The following is a 17,426-nucleotide window of genomic DNA, read 5'->3' as shown; positions in this document are numbered from 1 at the left end:
AAAAAAAAGAGAGGGTTAAACTCATTTGAATTGAACTCCACCTTGCAAATTTTCAGCCACATATAATTAAGCACATGGAATACAATAGTGAAGTGAGGAACCTAAGATAACAGTTGTTATTCAACCATCTACAAACTATTCACTAGATGGAGGAACATAAAATAGTAGCTTAATATAAGAATTTTAAGTGAAATGCTTCGTAGCTACTGTCATGTGTATGAAGTTAGTGAATCAGAAGTAACGTAACAACATTGTAGCGTCAATGGCATATATGTAAACTGACTGCATCATATAACTAATGGACAGTAATTAAAACAGCAGCATAAGTAAATCAAAGATACTGTATTCTGAGATGGGAAATGCAGCATATGTATGACAGGTAACAAAGAACTCCACATATGCTGCAAATCGAACACTGCATAAGGCAAATCAGAAACATACACAATCAAATTGCAGAAAACAGGACAGCATGGTACAGGTCTCACTGTCAAGGTTGTACCTCAGGACAATCAGTTGGTGGGTGGATATGATCCATCGATGAAGTTCATCACCGTACGACCTTTATCTGCGGCAATCTGGTTCAGGTTAAAGAAGATTGCCGGGATACGAATGCTTGAGGACTGCTGAGGATTCAAGGGTAGATGCAGAGCACCAAGTGAGGATGACTACTGGGAAGCAAAGAAGGGTGGGAATTCTGCGAAATCACACATCTGGCTAACGCCATCCCCATCAGCATAGGCAGGGGTGCAGGCTGCAGGAAGGAACGGTCTGGCTGAGGGACGCACCGTGCTGGATAAGGGACTGACGATGCCGGATCAGCTACTGAATGTGTGGACTGATTGACTGAATCTGTGGGGTGAGGTACTGAACCCGTTGAAGGCACTTCTTCACGAGCGGGAGCAATTTCATCTCGACCAGGACATGTGCACCTGTTGTGACCGGGCATGAAACATAATCGGCACACACGTTGCCCAGTGGTTCCATTTTCAGTGTTTGTGGAAGGATTAGAAGGCATCCCATTCGTACGGGATAGTGTTGGGTCCCTCACAACGTTGCTGATTGGAGGCACATTTGATGTGTCCGTTGGTAAATCCACACGGAATTCGCTCGAAGTTTCACTGAGCCTCACAAATTCAGTCATTCCCACCTTGAATCCTTCGTCAGAAAATGCGTAATTTTGGCATGCTTTCGAGGCTTCTGATATGAGGCCAGAATACCATGCAACCTTTGCCGACTTATCATCAGTTCGGCCCTTCAGTGTTGGTGCAAATGTCGTTTCACTCACAGCCTTGGTCCACCGCCTGGATATCAGGCTTTTGGGATATCTAGAGACAAGCTGATACTTTAGTATGTTGAAAATGTGACCGCAGGGAATTCCGTCTGATTCAAACAGTTTGCAAGAACAGAGCCACTTCGGATTAGCCGGGTCTGAACGGAACTCAACACACCACTTCCGTTCCGACCTGTCATATTGCCGAAGGTAGAACATCATAGAGTCCGAAATATTGAAGGCTACTTCACGTTCCATCACAAACTTCCTCTCAAACAAGATCTGAGACTTAATCATGACAAATATGTCATGTGTGAACAGCCTGCATGCATCTTCCTCAATGCCCCTCATTTGCGTCTTGTACACAGGTGCGCTGTTTTTCGACAGGAAGTTGTCATAGAGAACGCGGTTCCGAATGCGCCCCAGTGTCCTCTCCATTCTTGGCATTACTTCACACAGCCTGGTGTACCTCCCAATCTGCTTTTTCAGTTTTGAATGCATGCCTTCCACACGCTGGGTGCTGCACATTCCACCAAAAAAATGCCCTCTGAAGAATGCCTCCGCCCACCTTTCCCGTTTGTTATACAAGCTAGCCACCCATGCATTGTCAGACAAGCCATGTCTACCCACCATTGAATGCCAGGCGGCCTCCCATTCACCAACACTTATTGACAAATAAATCATTTTTCCAATAAGTTTTTGAGTTGCATCATCCTTCACATTTTGCCCTATGTTTCTTCCAATGTGCCACGCACATAGCCTGTGACGAGCTCCTAGCATCAAAAGCACTACTACATTTCTGACCGACTCATCTCCGTCAGTTAGGACTGATACAGGCTGTTTATAGTTCATTGACTCGAGAAAATTCCTGAACACCCATGTGTACGTATCCTCCTTCTCATCACGTATAAGGGCGAACCCGAAAACAACAGTCGCTATGTGATTGTTGCAGCCAACAAATACAACAAGCGGCTTACCATACAGATTTGTCTTGTACGTGCTGTCCATAACCAACATATCACCATATGCGCTGTGGTCCAAAAGTGATTGTTCGTCCCTCCAAAATAGATTGGCTAGTCTCCCTTCTTCGTCAGTGCTGTACTTGCACCAGAACTTACCTGACTCCATTCCCCTCATGTTCATCCAGGTCAAAGCAGCATGTGCATCTCCATCGACCTGCTCCTTTCTCCTCTTCCTATTAAGAATGTTGTACAGATCTTTTGCCGAGAACCCAACAAATTCGTGCCCCCCGGCTTGCTCTACCAGGTGCTCATAAGCCGCACTAGTGTAAATTTGTGCGCGATGCAGGTTTTCCACCTGCTTAACAGCTCTCTCTTCAACCTTTCGGTTTGCCCGCAAGAACTACAGCTCATGGGCCATGGCAAGATCATGATTGTGCTTGCGTACAAACCTGGTGACCTTGTATAGCTGCCTATCCCTGCAATACCGTATGTTGAAAGCAGCTGGGTAGTTCACTCTAGTGTATCTCCTCCCCCGCGGTATCATATTCCTCCTCAATTTCTTCGCCTCGCCGATGTTCTGCTTCTTGGGGGTTCTGTCCTTATCCACATCTTTTTCCTTCCTCGGCTTAATCCTTAACATTCCTTCTTTTGAACAGACCCACTGCCTCCTCACAATCAGTTCATCCCCTTCCATCTCATGCCTGCCCCTCCGTATACCGAAACCGACGGTTCGTGAATACAGTCTGTAGAACTTTTCTGCTTCTTCTACGGTTCAAAAATATACTGCCTTCATATCATCCATTGTCAGGTCTTCAAAATCCTTCCTGTTAAGCTGCGCAGTCCCTGTGTTGCTCACAAACTCAGTCCCATCAACGGTTACATCAGGTGATGTTACTTTATTTGGTTCTCTACTAGGTGATGTCCTCAGTTCACCACGTTCATTATACTGTGCGCAGTCTGTGTGGTTAGCTGATTCAGTCCTGGGGCCACCTGGTTCTGTCAGTCTTCCGCTCAAGTTTTCCTCATCTGTATGTGCTCTTTCATATGCATGTCCGAACCGACTGGACAATTCATCTTCTGATTCCTCTCTGTCCGATATGGAATAATCAAAATATAGATGGTTAGAGTATCGAAGCCCCCCTTCGTCTGACTCCATGCTAATATGTACTTCACACACACAGTGTACGACTCTGAAATGCATGTTCCGAATAACCAACAGGTTAGTATAGGTACTTATCCTGTTTCACTACCTACTTCAGCCAAATTGTGATTCACAATGTAGACCGGTTCTAATATGTACTTCAGTCAGTTAACTTAATGGTGGATGTAACTTATATAAATTATTCTGTCTCAACCAAAACAATTACTAATCTTCTATAACTGCTATACAACTGCTGCTATTCTTTTTCATGTATTGTAATGATCAATAACAAGGCAAACAAGGCAGACTTAACGCATAATAATAAAACTGGACTGACATTTCAAATGTGAGATGTGAAATGCTGTGACTCTCACCTGTTCAGACGAACCAAAGAATTTTACAATAACAGCGGCGTTTGCTTTACTCCACACTTTCGGTATCGGTCTGCTTTATTATCAGTTCTTCTATATCAAAGTTTGTCCTACAATTAAAAGGGTGATGGTCAGTATAATTATATGCTGGAAGTGGCTTGTATAACTGAACTGTATCCCATGAGCCACAAAAACAGGAAACAACCAACGCAACGAAATACATTGCATTTATCTGTCTTCAGTTGTATTCAGCTTCATCTTATCAACAATAACAGCATCAACCAAAACATATATGCAGACATGCCTGCAGACACAATAAACACAATACAAAAATAAATCCCCTGCTCCGAAATTTATATTATTAGGAGTATTAGGAGGTTCTCCTAAACACTAATTCATTCACCCAATAAACATTCCGATACTGCAGGCATGCTTATTTTGGTTGGAAATATATAGCTTCACAAAAATTCTGCTAATCAGAGTCCGTAAAATGACCTAAGGGTTAATTCAACCACATAATGCATACACCCAGTAAATCAAGCGACCCATCAATCACACAAAGAAAATACATGCAATTAATCCCCTGTATGCATCTCATCAGTTTATAGGCCTGCCAAATCCAGATTCACTTTCATAGTCCCCGGATGCATTGACATAAAGGTTTCTTACTTACCGGATCTAAACACCTCCGAAATCTGATACTGGTTACAGCGACCTCATATTATCCAAACAAACTGTGGAACTATAAATCCTCTGGGTTCTGCGGTCTGGCGGCGCTCGGAAAAAACTTCATCCATGTCGGGTCACAGTATCCTCCTTACCTAGCTCCTCTCACCACTGTAAGCAAGACTCTGACGACGTGGCTGCTTCTCCTTCACTACAAAATTTACTACACCTTTTACCTCTTCCATGTGTAATTACGTTGCTACCCTTAATTTTTCACACTGACAGAAGTGTTTGATCGGTAAACGTTTCCCTCCCGTGTAATTACACAACTGTCCTCGAGTTCGAATTCACTGGACAGCGTCCTGCCACGTGTCCCGGTCCCACTTGGGCGTAACTTACGCCCGGCGTAGCCCAGACGCACCCATATGGAAATTTGAAATGAAGCTTTAAGAAATGCTTATTTGATCAATTATCTTTTGTATTTATATCAATAAAATGTTGAGCAAACTCATTGCATATGGATTTGTAGTGAAATAAGATAAATTCATATGCACTGACAAAATAAAGATTTTTGACATTTTAACTTAATACATCTCAAGTTCTCAACTTTTGATGTTACTAGCATTCGTGTCAGCGCGTTGCTGCGGGTTTTGGAAGAAAATGTGCAAGTCTTGAAGGATAGAGAATTTATTTTGGAAGAAAATGTGCAAGTCTTAAAGGACAGAGAATTTAGTTCGAAACTAACATAGATATTGCTTGACTAACATTACCATTAATATAGATATTCGGGTAATGTTCAAATATATATTACAACTGCTGTTAAAACAGCTTATCAAAAATATATTGTCCTAGGCTAACCTAGTTACAATCGTTGCTTCATTTGGGTACCAAAAAGAGATGTCGATGTCTACCAAAAGTGACATTAGTTGCTGAAAAGTTGTTAGCCTAGTGATGATTAGCTTTGGAGGTTGTCCAAAAAGCTGCTTCCTCCATTTGTATTTACACAAAAAGTCACACCATACATTTTAGATTATGGAAAAAAAAAAACTACACAATACTTTTACTCATCTAAAGAAACCGACAAACCAATATTGCAGTTCATATCAATTTTTTTACCAAGGCTATTGAAACATCAATGCATGGAAAACTAAAACTAAGGTAATTAACTGTTCAAATATTAGGATCAATACTTAATGTCTTTTGTGTACATGAAACACATTAAGTCAAATATATATACCTGAATTGCAGAAAATTAAACTATCCGACAGCACATTGTTCCCAAAATCTGTAAACTAAAACAGGAACAATTGAAACTTTATAAAAACAGTTACCATAGTTGCGGATGCCATAAACTCAATGTAGAAAAACAACACAATACAATGAAAGCAAATGAAACCATTGGCTGACCTAACAAAAATTCAAGGTTCATACCTGAATAAGAATAAAAGATGGAGACAACGATAAACAGCAGACCAAGGAACAGTGGCACTGCAATGATACGTACACTTTTTTGCATAAAATCTGTAAAAAGCGAACAAAACTGCAACAAAATTATCAAATTAATCATATAACTCTTTACTGTTACATTTCTGTAGCCAGTTTCTTACTTCCGTTTTACTTTTTGATAAAACGTATTACTAAACAGTTCACATATGAATTGAAGAAGCAAGAGAATTACCAAGTTGATCACCTCTGGTGACAAAAGTTGATTCAATGGTTCAAGTATAGCTGATAATACAAACAGTAAATTTATTAGTTAGTTATGTATAAACTAAATACAAAAAAGAAAACAGCAATGAACTCATATGGTATATAATAGTGATAACCTGATAGGGAACACTTTAAGACATATAATAAGTGTATATGCATTATAATGTAGTTTCAAAATAGGCTAACACCTTAGAAAAGTAAATGATTGTCCACATTATGTATTAAATTCATCAAAGAAAAGAATTTTATCATAAACATCTAGCAAGTTTATAAATATGCTCATAGTCAATAGTTTTAAATAGTCTGCATATTGCTGCTACTACATTCAGTTTTGAATTGGCAGTACTAAAAGACAAAGTTTCTCAGTTCTGAATATTAGTAACTAAAAGTTATATGTACTTTCCGTTAAAGAACACATATTGTTATATTGAAAAGACAAAGAAAACAAATTGTTGGGGGTTCTGCAAGATACTTAATTGTCGTATCTGATCCATTTAAATATATCAAAATTTAATTATATTTGATCCATTTAGTCGTATTTGATCAAGATCCAGAACACTTAATTGTCTAAACTTAGTTGTATAGTAAATAATGCAAGATACAAAAATAGTCAATCTAAATCTGTCATAAGGCTGGGTTCTTAATTGGCTTTCATTAAATAACACCCCAAAATAAACCCAAACCAATTCCTCCAATAAATGTTTATGGCAATTCAAAAGTTGTAGCTCAAGGAATACCAGCTAAATCACTGACTGCATTATCTCAAACCAATTTAAAGGAAGCAGAAGTGATTAGACATGTTATCTCAAACCAATTAGAAGGAAGCAGAAGTGAATAGTTATGTTATTTCTAACCAAAATACATACAAGGACCTGCTATTAAGAATCTCAAATTGATCAAGTCACGCACATATACACAATTTCACGCAGAGTACTATAGTTTCACTTACAAACCAACACAATTGTTTTGTTTTGAGTAAGAGCTCTCTCTCTCTCTCTCGTACTTATTTCGTCTCTTCTCTTTCTCTGCACTGGGCGAACAACAAAATCTGAAAAGAAACTTTAAACTTTAAAACTCACTGTAAAAAATAACTAACAGTTAAAGGTTTTCACTTATTTTCTTCATGTCTCATCTCTGACTAATTAGTACATATGAGTTTTTTTTTTTTTTTTTCATTTGGCTGCCTATAATTCAATAAGATGGAAAGGCTAAGTTTCAAAAGCAGCAGCACTCAAGCCAAAGTCATGGGCACTTTAGTATCAATATCAGGTGCATTGGTAGTAGTTCTCTTTATGGGTCCAATTATTTCATCCACTACAGCAGGAAAAAATTGGGTAAAAGGTGGCCTATTACTCACTGTTGGGTTCCTTATGTTCTCGACCTGGTCTATCCTTCAAGTGCTTGCAACCTGCCCATTTCTACTCAAGTATACATATGCAGAAAATACCATGAGGACGACGTCATCATGTGCATTATGCTGTTCTCAATAAAGACTAATGTATTTACATGTATTTATACTGAAGCAACAAACAGTTAACATCTATACGTAAACAGCACCATCAAAAATGATCCCAACACCCAGGAAAATCAAAAACCTTCACTCTAGACATCCAACTCTCCACACTGTTCCATTTAGTTCCAAGCAATAAAGCATTAAATTCTTCAATACCCAATTCAAGCTTCAAAATTTCACTCTACTTTGTTCTATCAGCAACAAAACACACCCAATATCCAAATAACACACAACAACAGCAAAACACCACATCAAATCGTGAAAACAAAAAATAAGAACACCCAAAAAACTAAAAGAATTGAACCGAAGAATTAACTCCAAATTGGTAGAGATCCTGAGTAACAGAACAGAGAGCCTCCTGGATAATATTCCCACTCTCAAACCGCTCCATATCCTCCTACACTCTTTTAATAACAATATCCAACCAGGAACACAAAAACAGAGAAGAATCCAGTAGCTAAAATTCTCAATGCTTATCAAGGGTTGAATCCCAGAAAGAAAATTTTAAATATAATAAGCAAAAACCCTTCAAGCTGAAATCGTAGACCACCCTCAACTTTAACTCCCTAAGAGGACAATACTGACAATGTTAGTTGAATCTCAAACATAAAATCCAACATACAATCACACTTGACATGCAGAACACAATTCACCTCCAAGGCACCCTATGCATTTCAAAATGTACCGACCCAATCCCAAAACATAATCATACACTATTGAATCGCTATTTGCCCGGGTTCCTTATTCTTTTCAAATTAAAATCAACCAGAGCTGGTTATAGAGATAGAAAACAATTGTGGGTAGTGTGATTTCTAGCAAAGACCAACATGCAGACTCATCAAGCGGCCAATTTTATACAGTCCAGTTAAAATATGATTGGAGTAGAGTGAATATACCTTTTTCAATTTGTTTCTAAACTGAAAATGTAACAGACATAGTTATAGAGGTGGAAAACAATCATGGGCACTGTGATCGCTAGCAAAGATCAACATGCAGATTCATCAAGTACCCAATCTGATATAGTCGAATAAAAATATAGGCTGGGTAGAGTGAATATACCTTTTGAACAGCTGAAAATTTCAAAATTCAGAAGCTTTTCGTCGAAACAGAAGCTTCATTGTAGTGATGTTGACGGAGAAAAAACCAAATAAGCTCGATTACGCGCGCATTGGTCTAGTTTGTTTTGGATTCCTTCATGCAGAATCAAGTCTAATGGCTTAATACAATCATTCAATTCCTCTCCCGTTTCCTCCAGAATCGCCTTCCTTCTCCTCGCCCAAATCAGTCACACACCTAGAAATCTGTCACAAAAAAGACCAAATCAGACACATACCCAACAATCCTTCACAGAAACCCAACAAATAAGTGCTAAATCGAACAGAATGACGACATGCAGAACCCATCGCATGTCGAGAACAGATGCGCAGACCTCAACCAGTTCAACTCCTTTTATACCCAAGTCAAACAGAACACCGTAATTAGGCCAACAAAGGAAGGGTAAAATCGTCATTTCCAGTACCGACTCATGCCAAAAAGGCCTTCAGACGACAGAAGTTCTGTCGTCTGAATGAACAAAAATATGTCGTCTAGTACGGTGTCGTCTCTTGTGGGCATTTCTGTCGTCTAAAAAATCAGACGACATAAAAAAATAAAAGTCTTGTGTTGTCTGATGAGTTTTGCATTTTGGGAACATTGTGATCTGTATCTTTAAAAGCATTCAAACAACAGTTTTGTATTGTCTGATAAACAAAACAACCACAGTATTTTTTAAATACGTACTATTATGTGAAGCATATTTGCAAGACTTATTTGTGTGGTCTGAATGCCCTTAAATAAGAAATATGAAGACTTGTATGTAGTGTCTTCTCTCATACAACAACAATTAAAGGTTGTGCTAATTTACTTTAAACGACAATTATATATGGTCGTAAAGAGCATCAGAGGACAATTAAGTGTCATTCTAGGATAGGTTTGTATGACATTTAAGTGTTGTGTGAAAAGTTTTGAAATTATACATATGTGATGTTGGGAAATGGTTTAGACAATAGATATCATATTCTTTCTGTTATGTCAGTCTCATTACGACGACAATTTACTGTCGTTTGAGATTATTTAGACTACAAATATTTGTGGTCTGAATATAAAAAAGACCACTAATAGTACGTGTTTTATATTGTCTATAATCACGTCCAATCACACTTATTTGTTGTTGTTATACATTTTAGCCAATACTTTCATCTAACTTATGTTGTTGTTTTGCCTTTTATACTACAATTTTATGTTGTCCCAATGCCAAAAAGACAATAGACTTCTAATTGATTTTTGTGTTGTTTTTGTGCAGCTGCAACCACATGTTTTGGTGTGCTTTTGTTGTAGCTTGCAATTTGAGATAACACATATTACTAGTCCCCTGTTACAATTGGTATGAATGCATTCTGGAAATTAAAATTGCCCATTCATGAAACCATAATATCCACATCCAAAATTATTCATTGCAATTTTCATGAATCCACCATTGTCTCATGTACACAAACCTATTCATAAGCATAAGTTCAAAATGGCTCATATCTATTAATCTGGGCAGCCAACAAAATATATGCATGAATCAAGGTTTCATACCCTGAGTTATAGGGCACCCAAAAAATCTGACTAGGCTTCCCTCTTTAATAAGAAGCTGACAAAGAACGAGCTCGTTTAGTCGGATTTCCACAGCCAATGACACCAGTCTGAGCAGGGTCTACCAAGCCAATCATGTCAAGCATATTGGATTTGTTCAACACTTGATAAAGGAAACTGTAAAACCACAAGTCCCAAAATATCATTACAACAGTACTGAATATCACACAATGAACAATATAACTAAAATTGCAAAAGTAAACAGAGATGTGCCAATTTTCCCATTATGTAACCATTCATTTAAATATATAGAAGGTTACATTAGAACTTAGTTTGCAAGTCAGGTGTACAACTACGCACCTTCTTGTTCCTTGACAAAATTGATGATAATAGTGGCAACCAATAACTAAGTAGCAAAACAAGCAGAACCAAGAATATTTATCAGAATACGACCCCAAAAGAAAGAAGTCGCGATTCGACAGAGAGAGCAAAAGATCACATTTTGATAGATTTAAGGATCTAACAAACTTAGACTATTTAATTTGGATTGTAGAGCAAAAGAGTTTGGATCATTTTCATAAAAATTGAGACATTGGAGAACATGACAAATGCTCAAAAATAGGTAAATTTATAATAAATAAAACAAGAAGGTGGCTACACTCATAAAGTGGTTGCCTTCATTTACGAAGATATCCTCCATGTGAATGAGCGATCTCCACTGACTTGAGAGATCAGATTCAAGTTTTGAAGTGTTGTTTGCATACTGTGGTCCCTTAGGATCACTCTCCTTTCACCTGAAACAATGACACGTAGATAAAAAGAACTAAAGTCACCAAACCATATGTCGATATCAAACCGTGATGGGCATCGAGAATTCGACTCTCACAATAGCACCATGCCTTAATCAGTATGATACTACGTCTAAAGAGATGATGTTTGCCAATGAGGCGATCAACCTGTATGGTAACAGCACCAGGAAGATGATCAAGAATAAAAAAAAAAATCCAAAATCACAAACGAGCAAAGAGCACCAAAGTCCAATATTTTTTCTTGCTATAATAGACTTGAAAAAAAAAAATTAATAAAAATAATAATTGCATCTGATAAACCAGAGCTTCCTAGGAAAGCATCCTTTACATGAACCAAATCTAGCGACTCATTCAATCATATGTAGCAAAACTGGACTAATAAAACTCAGCTTTAGTGGAAGACTACCTGCTCAAGAAAGCATAACGTACATAGCCCTCCTAACTGATTGAAGGATATATGAACCACAATATTTTGCACAAGGCACTTTACAAGCTTAACCTGCCACCAGAAAATACAACAATCTTTACTGAGGACAACTAAAATTAAGTGAATCTAAATAGAAACAAAGAATAATCTCATAAACACACGTGCATTTCCTAAAGGTTTTTAGGAAAAGAAAATTAAAGGACATACTAGCGGTGAAACAGAAATTTTTTATGGACATGATGGTGCTACTGTAACGCCCCGAAAGGGTTGACGTCACAGTGCCGTGAATCTTACGAAGCTTAAGTATTGACAAAGTAATACTCAAACTTCTTAAGATGCGCAAGGTTAAAGATAACGAAACTAATCAAGTGAAGTTTGATGACTAACTAAGTTTTTTGTTTCTTTTTTTCTTTTGGGCAGCTGCAAAACTCGATATTTGGAATCAATGTATCTCAACCTTTGGTGATGAAAAAACTACATAAATTCAAGTGAAATCTGATGTTAAATAAACTCGTGATAGTCAAACTAAATAGATTACAAAGAGGTTTGAAATCTGAGGCTTCAGACTACAATTGGTGGAAAAATTTCAAGCAATGACAACAGCAATTAGGATTTATCCAACTGAAGTAACAAGCTCAGCAAGAGTAGACAGAAACTTAAAAATAGGAAATAGAAGGATACATATGCATAATGGGGTACCCACTTTCCTAAAAACCGATAACCGTTCTTAATGCCAATTACTTACTTGCCAATGTAAGTACACAAATAGCCAGCAAGAAGTAGTAAGAGTGGCCGTTTACGCCATACCACCTAGGAGTGACGCCACACCTCAAAGGATGTTAGACATCCTCCAGTCCGTATAGCCCCTCTGGAGGTTTAGGGGATCGAAACCTAAGGTAGTCGTTTTGCTCCCTTCACTCTCAGGTCACCACTTAACAACAATGCAATGTGTATGCATAAAAGCATAGAAATCTTTTCGAGAAAAGCTCTAACTAGTGAAGACCCCCTACCTGGAATCCTTGATGTGCAACTCCCAACAAGTACCAAAGGACCAATCTTCAGTCTACTTGAGCCCTTGATCCTATTATGAACATGTAAACCATCATCGGTCTCAATGTTCTTTCTCCCTTAAGATGAAGCCACACTTTTATAGACTTATTTTAAAAAGAAGACACTGATCAGAATGCACTAATCAGAATACACAGAAAACAGAGCTTTGTAGTTACTTTTAAACATGGATGAAACCTTTCTAACTGAAATTTAAGACTCAAGGAATGCTTTGCATGTTTAGTCCAATGTACTAAAGATTGAGGACTGACAAGAGAGTAAAAGTTTCTCAAATCATTAATCTTATACCAAAAGCTGCAAGTTGAAAAGTTCTCAGAAAACTGGTAACAAGAAAGAAAAATTCACCAACAATCATCCTTTCAAAGATTTTAATCACAACTCTCCAGATTTAAAGTAGACATGCAAAGCTACTATTTTGCAAAATTTCATGTTATTTGCAGTTCCAATGAATGGTCAAACAAGAATCTGAAATGACAGGAATGCTGAATTCTGCAGAATTCCTGAAACAGTGCAGTAACTTCAAAATAGCATAAGTATCTCATTTTAACTCCATTTTTTCACGAAACTAAGTTCAAAATGATTATTGAAGAGTCTATTTTAAGCTGTCAAAGACTGAGAGTGAAACAAGGAGTATAAGTTTTTCGAAAATCATGGAATAGCCCACTGGTTCAGCTTGGGTGTTGTCATTGAGGCATAACTTCAAACACATGGTGTGCAGTAATTAAACTTGACCCTTTCCAGTCCTAATCATCCTAATGGAGTCACCATAGCTAGATAATAATCAAAAGTGCATTCCACAACAACCTTGAATAGATTTAAGAACAGAGATTTAACAGAAAGTAGGTGTTCTTACCAAAAGAAAGTTTCTGATACTGATCAAAATAGAGAGGTTAGTGGTTTGAAATCTCAGAGTCCCCCATTTGTTCTGTCATAGTGTAATACGTAAATTAGAAGAGGTTTATATGACACCTGGAGAAACGAAAATTGGAAAAGTGCAGAAGGTGATTTTAACAAGGCATATCTTCATACCTCCTAACATGATGAGAAGCAAGGCGTAGACATAAAGTAGCTACTGATTTTCGACCTTAGATGAAAGTGAAGTAAGCAGATTCAAGTGTTTCTGAGCTTAAGAGAAGAGTGGGAGCGGAATGGAAAGAGAAGAGAAGTAGCTTGTTTTATCAACTGAGTGTTTGGTTGTAAGAGGGTCTAGGTAATGAATATAAAGGTTCAACCAATGATATCTCATATGATATAGGGTACGTAAAACCTACAAACCTTTGCCCGAATTAACTACACGTCCTTCACCATAAACTCAGCAGCCATATTGTGATCTTCCCTTTCAAGAACAGCACTCCATCCGGCAGATACGTCTTCAGAGGTAGTGATCCAAACGGGAACACCTGAAATAAAACCCAACATGAAATCAATACCCCCCCACCTAGTTACCACCCCTTTGCTTTCTTAACTCTGACATCTCAGAATTTGCAATCAAAAACCATAATGTGGAACAAGAACAAACCTACAAGCACACTAATCTCTCAAACAGATTACTCCCTAAGTTGGTTGCGTAATCACACAGTTACTCTATCAATTCAAAGTAAAACGTAACTACATGTACTCATGAGCTGCAAACTGATTGCAATTCATACAACTGGATAGCTACATACTCAAAATCAAAGCCCAAGCCTTCGGGAGCGAAAAAGCTATACTTATAGCCAAAATTCAAGCACATTTTCATCATCACACGAAAACTGAGTTCTTCAAATCACATAAAAACATAGGGCTTTTCACTAAATTCAAGTTTAAATTCAGATATAGGGGAATGGTATGTATAGGCATGAATGCTGACCTAACAACCAATACAAGCTCCAATGATCCTCTGAACGTAATCAATGGCGGCTTTCCTTCTCCGCTCGGAGACGTGAGTACGTTGGATCTGAGCTATAACCCCCTGCATTGCCTCCTCCTCTCTCCGCCAGTACTCGACGGAAATGTCCCTCTGATTTGTTGAAATTGAAAACATGGATGAAGAAGATGAGATCGGCCTCTCCTCCAAAATGGCGCCGTTTGGCTCAGGCGACCAAGGCCTAAGATCGCCAATCAAAGTTTTAAAATTTCTCACAACGTCTCACAGAACACACATGATCCTCGCAACAAAAAGAAAAACATAATTAGAAGGTGTCATTACAATCAAATTCATTATACAGAAGCTCCCAAAAAAAAAATCATAGTTCCAAGTTGAATTGAGTGACCACAGTCGTTTGGCAAATCAATCTAAAAAAACAAACTGATCACAGAATCCATTCAAAAGGTGAGAATTATAGACATCATAGAGAGAGGAAAAAAAACAGGAGGATTAATTGCATACCTATATTATCAACTCATCACGTTTAACACTTACGGGCTCAGTCATAAACTTGCTAGTTTCATGGGGAAGTATAGCAGAAATCAAGCAACCTATATTATCACAATTGATTTTAGACCAACAATCTAATTTTGACAAGAGCAACACGGCAATATTAGAGCTTAATCTAATTAGAAACCATATGAACAGAGGGATATAAAATGCAGATTTAAACATGGAGGTCAGGTGGAAGATATCTGGACTAAATTCAGTGTATGCTATAATATATCGGTACAGCTCCTAAATTCCAATCGTGTATAACATTACATTCAATTCAAAAGAAGCAGAATAAAGTCCACATCACTTAATTGCTGATTATTAATAACATGTCCCCAAATTACCTAGATTGATGTTGAACTCTTCAAACTCGTCATCGTCCTCAAACATATCCACCTTGGGGTCTTCAGATGCTACCTTCTGATCCTTCTCCATTGGAACAATGCCTGCGAATTTGCAATCAATGAATCAATTAACTCACTCAGAGTTAGACCCAATTACTAAAAATCATTCAAAAGGTGATTATTGGCATTATCAAAATCAAATCTTGAATCTTTGTACCTAGAAACAAGAAGATTGAATCAGATAACCCCAAATGAATTGCGATTCACCGTTCCCAAATCAGAAGGTACAGAGTTTTGAGAGAGAGGGATAGAGAGAAACTTACTATTCAATAAAGTGGAGGACTATGATTCTAGGGTTTTTGTTGTTCCTCTGACCAATCTTGATTGTGAGCTTTGAACAGTAAGGTTCTTCTACTTATGTGTTTGCGAATGATGGAGGCCCCGACTCGGTACAACGGTTGAACTTTTAAATTTGTTCAAATGACTGAGTGGTATAGGAATTAAGGTCACATACTTCGATTGGGCAAATCCCATAACTCGATAAATCACTCAATTAGAGACTGGGCAATAGCTAGAGCTTCACCATATGTGGGCTTATTCTGAGAAGAAAACATTGATCAAAATGTTTTGATCAGAATGCATAGAAAACACTGGTTTGTAGTCACTTTCGGACAAAGACAAAACTTTTTTCTAAGCCTTTCGAACTGAAGTTAAGTTTCAGGGCATGCTTTGCATCTCTAATCTAACTTACTGAAGAACGAGGACAGAAAACAAGTGTAAAGGTTCTCAAATCAATTGTTTGTAACAATAATCTGCAAGTTTGAGAAAATTTCAGAAAACTGGTAACAAGTAAGAAAATTACACCAACAATTAGTCTTTCAGTGATTTCAAGAAAAACTTTCCAGATTTGAAGTAAACATGCAAAGCTACTATTTTGCAAAGTTTCATGCTAATCGAAGTTCAAATGGAGGGTCAAACAAGAATCTAAAATTGACAGAAATGCTGATTCTGCAGAAATCCTGAAACAGTGCAGTAACTTCAAAATAGCACAAGTATCTCAGTTTAACTCCGTTTTTCTTGAAACCAAGCTCAAAATGATCATTGAAGAGTCTACTTTAAGCTGTCAAAAACTGAGAGTAAAACAAGAAGTATAGGTTTTTCGAAAATCATGGAATAGCCCACTGGTTCAGCTTGGTGTTGTCTTTGAGGCATAACATCAAACACTTGGAGTGCAGTAATTGAACTTTGGTCTTTTCCAGTCCTATCCATCCTCATGGATTTACCAAAACATAATAATCAAAAGTGCATTCCATTACAACCTTGAATAGCTTTAGGAACTGGAATTTAACAGAAAGTAGAAGTTCTTACCGAAAGGAAAGAAAATTTCTGGTATTGAAGCAAAATAGAGAGAAGCTCAGTGGTTTGAAATCTCAATGTCCTCCATTTGTTCTGTCATAGTGAAATAAGTGAATTAGAGGAGGTTTACAAGACATTCAAGGCAAGAGAAGACCTGGAGCTGCGAAATTGGAAATGTGCAGAAGGAGGTTTGATCAATCCTATCTTCATACCTCTTAACATGATGAGAAGCAAGGCATAGAGGTAAAGTAGCTACTGATTTTCGACCTTAGATGAAAATGAAGTGAGAAGATTCAAGTATTTGAGAGCTTAGGAGAGAAGTGGGAGCAGAATGGAAAGAGAACAGAGATAGCTTGGTTTTTGTTAACTGAGTGTTTGGCTGTCAAAGAGTCTAGGTAATGAATTAACAAGACCCATAAATTGATTGGGGAAAAATACTCCCCATAAATTTAGACAAACAAGCCTTCTGTTTTTCTGCACTACACTACGAGCAGTGAGCCTTCCCAGCAAATCCTTTTGCAGCACCAAGTTTCCCTAACAAGACCAACAAAACAGAAGAAACGTGTTACAAAATTGAAGAACTATACCCAAACTCAAAACCCCAAAACACAAATCAGCTTTAATTGAAAGAAGAAAGAGTTCTTGTTTGACAACATGGAAGAACCCAGTCGAAAAAACCCCAAAACACAAATCATTTGCAGAAAAAAAAAAACTTAAAATCAATTGAAGATTGAACCCAGTCAAAACCCTAAACTACAAAATGATTGAAACC

The 17,426-nt window shown here is 37.7% G+C and overlaps 1 protein-coding gene and 1 long non-coding RNA gene across 2 annotated transcripts; both read right to left on the bottom strand.

The window, feature by feature from the left end:
* Positions 1 to 631: 631 nt before the first annotated feature.
* Positions 632 to 2,926, bottom strand: LOC133734371 (protein FAR1-RELATED SEQUENCE 5-like). Its single transcript, XM_062162008.1, has 2 exons — positions 2,690 to 2,926; positions 632 to 2,632 (listed from the first exon to the last, which is right to left on the bottom strand). Exons 1-2 carry the CDS (start codon positions 2,924 to 2,926, stop codon positions 632 to 634), a joined length of 2,238 nt encoding a protein of 745 aa, XP_062017992.1.
* A 2,227-nt stretch (positions 2,927 to 5,153) lies between these two features.
* LOC133726623 (uncharacterized) lies at positions 5,154 to 17,377 on the bottom strand. The gene is made up of 16 exons (XR_009854891.1): positions 16,867 to 17,377; positions 16,667 to 16,747; positions 15,622 to 15,897; positions 15,299 to 15,400; positions 14,403 to 15,010; positions 13,829 to 13,953; positions 13,583 to 13,678; positions 13,407 to 13,478; positions 12,496 to 12,566; positions 11,465 to 11,557; positions 10,253 to 11,205; positions 8,693 to 8,934; positions 6,089 to 6,138; positions 5,842 to 5,931; positions 5,648 to 5,695; positions 5,154 to 5,397 (listed from the first exon to the last, which is right to left on the bottom strand). It is a non-coding gene; the product is annotated as an uncharacterized LOC133726623 (long non-coding RNA).
* Positions 17,378 to 17,426: the final 49 nt, after the last annotated feature.

Source organism: Rosa rugosa, chromosome 1 (assembly GCF_958449725.1).
Source record: "Rosa rugosa chromosome 1, drRosRugo1.1, whole genome shotgun sequence".
Classification (NCBI taxonomy): domain Eukaryota; kingdom Viridiplantae; phylum Streptophyta; class Magnoliopsida; order Rosales; family Rosaceae; genus Rosa; species Rosa rugosa.
This window is presented reverse-complemented; position numbering and strand designations above follow the sequence as displayed.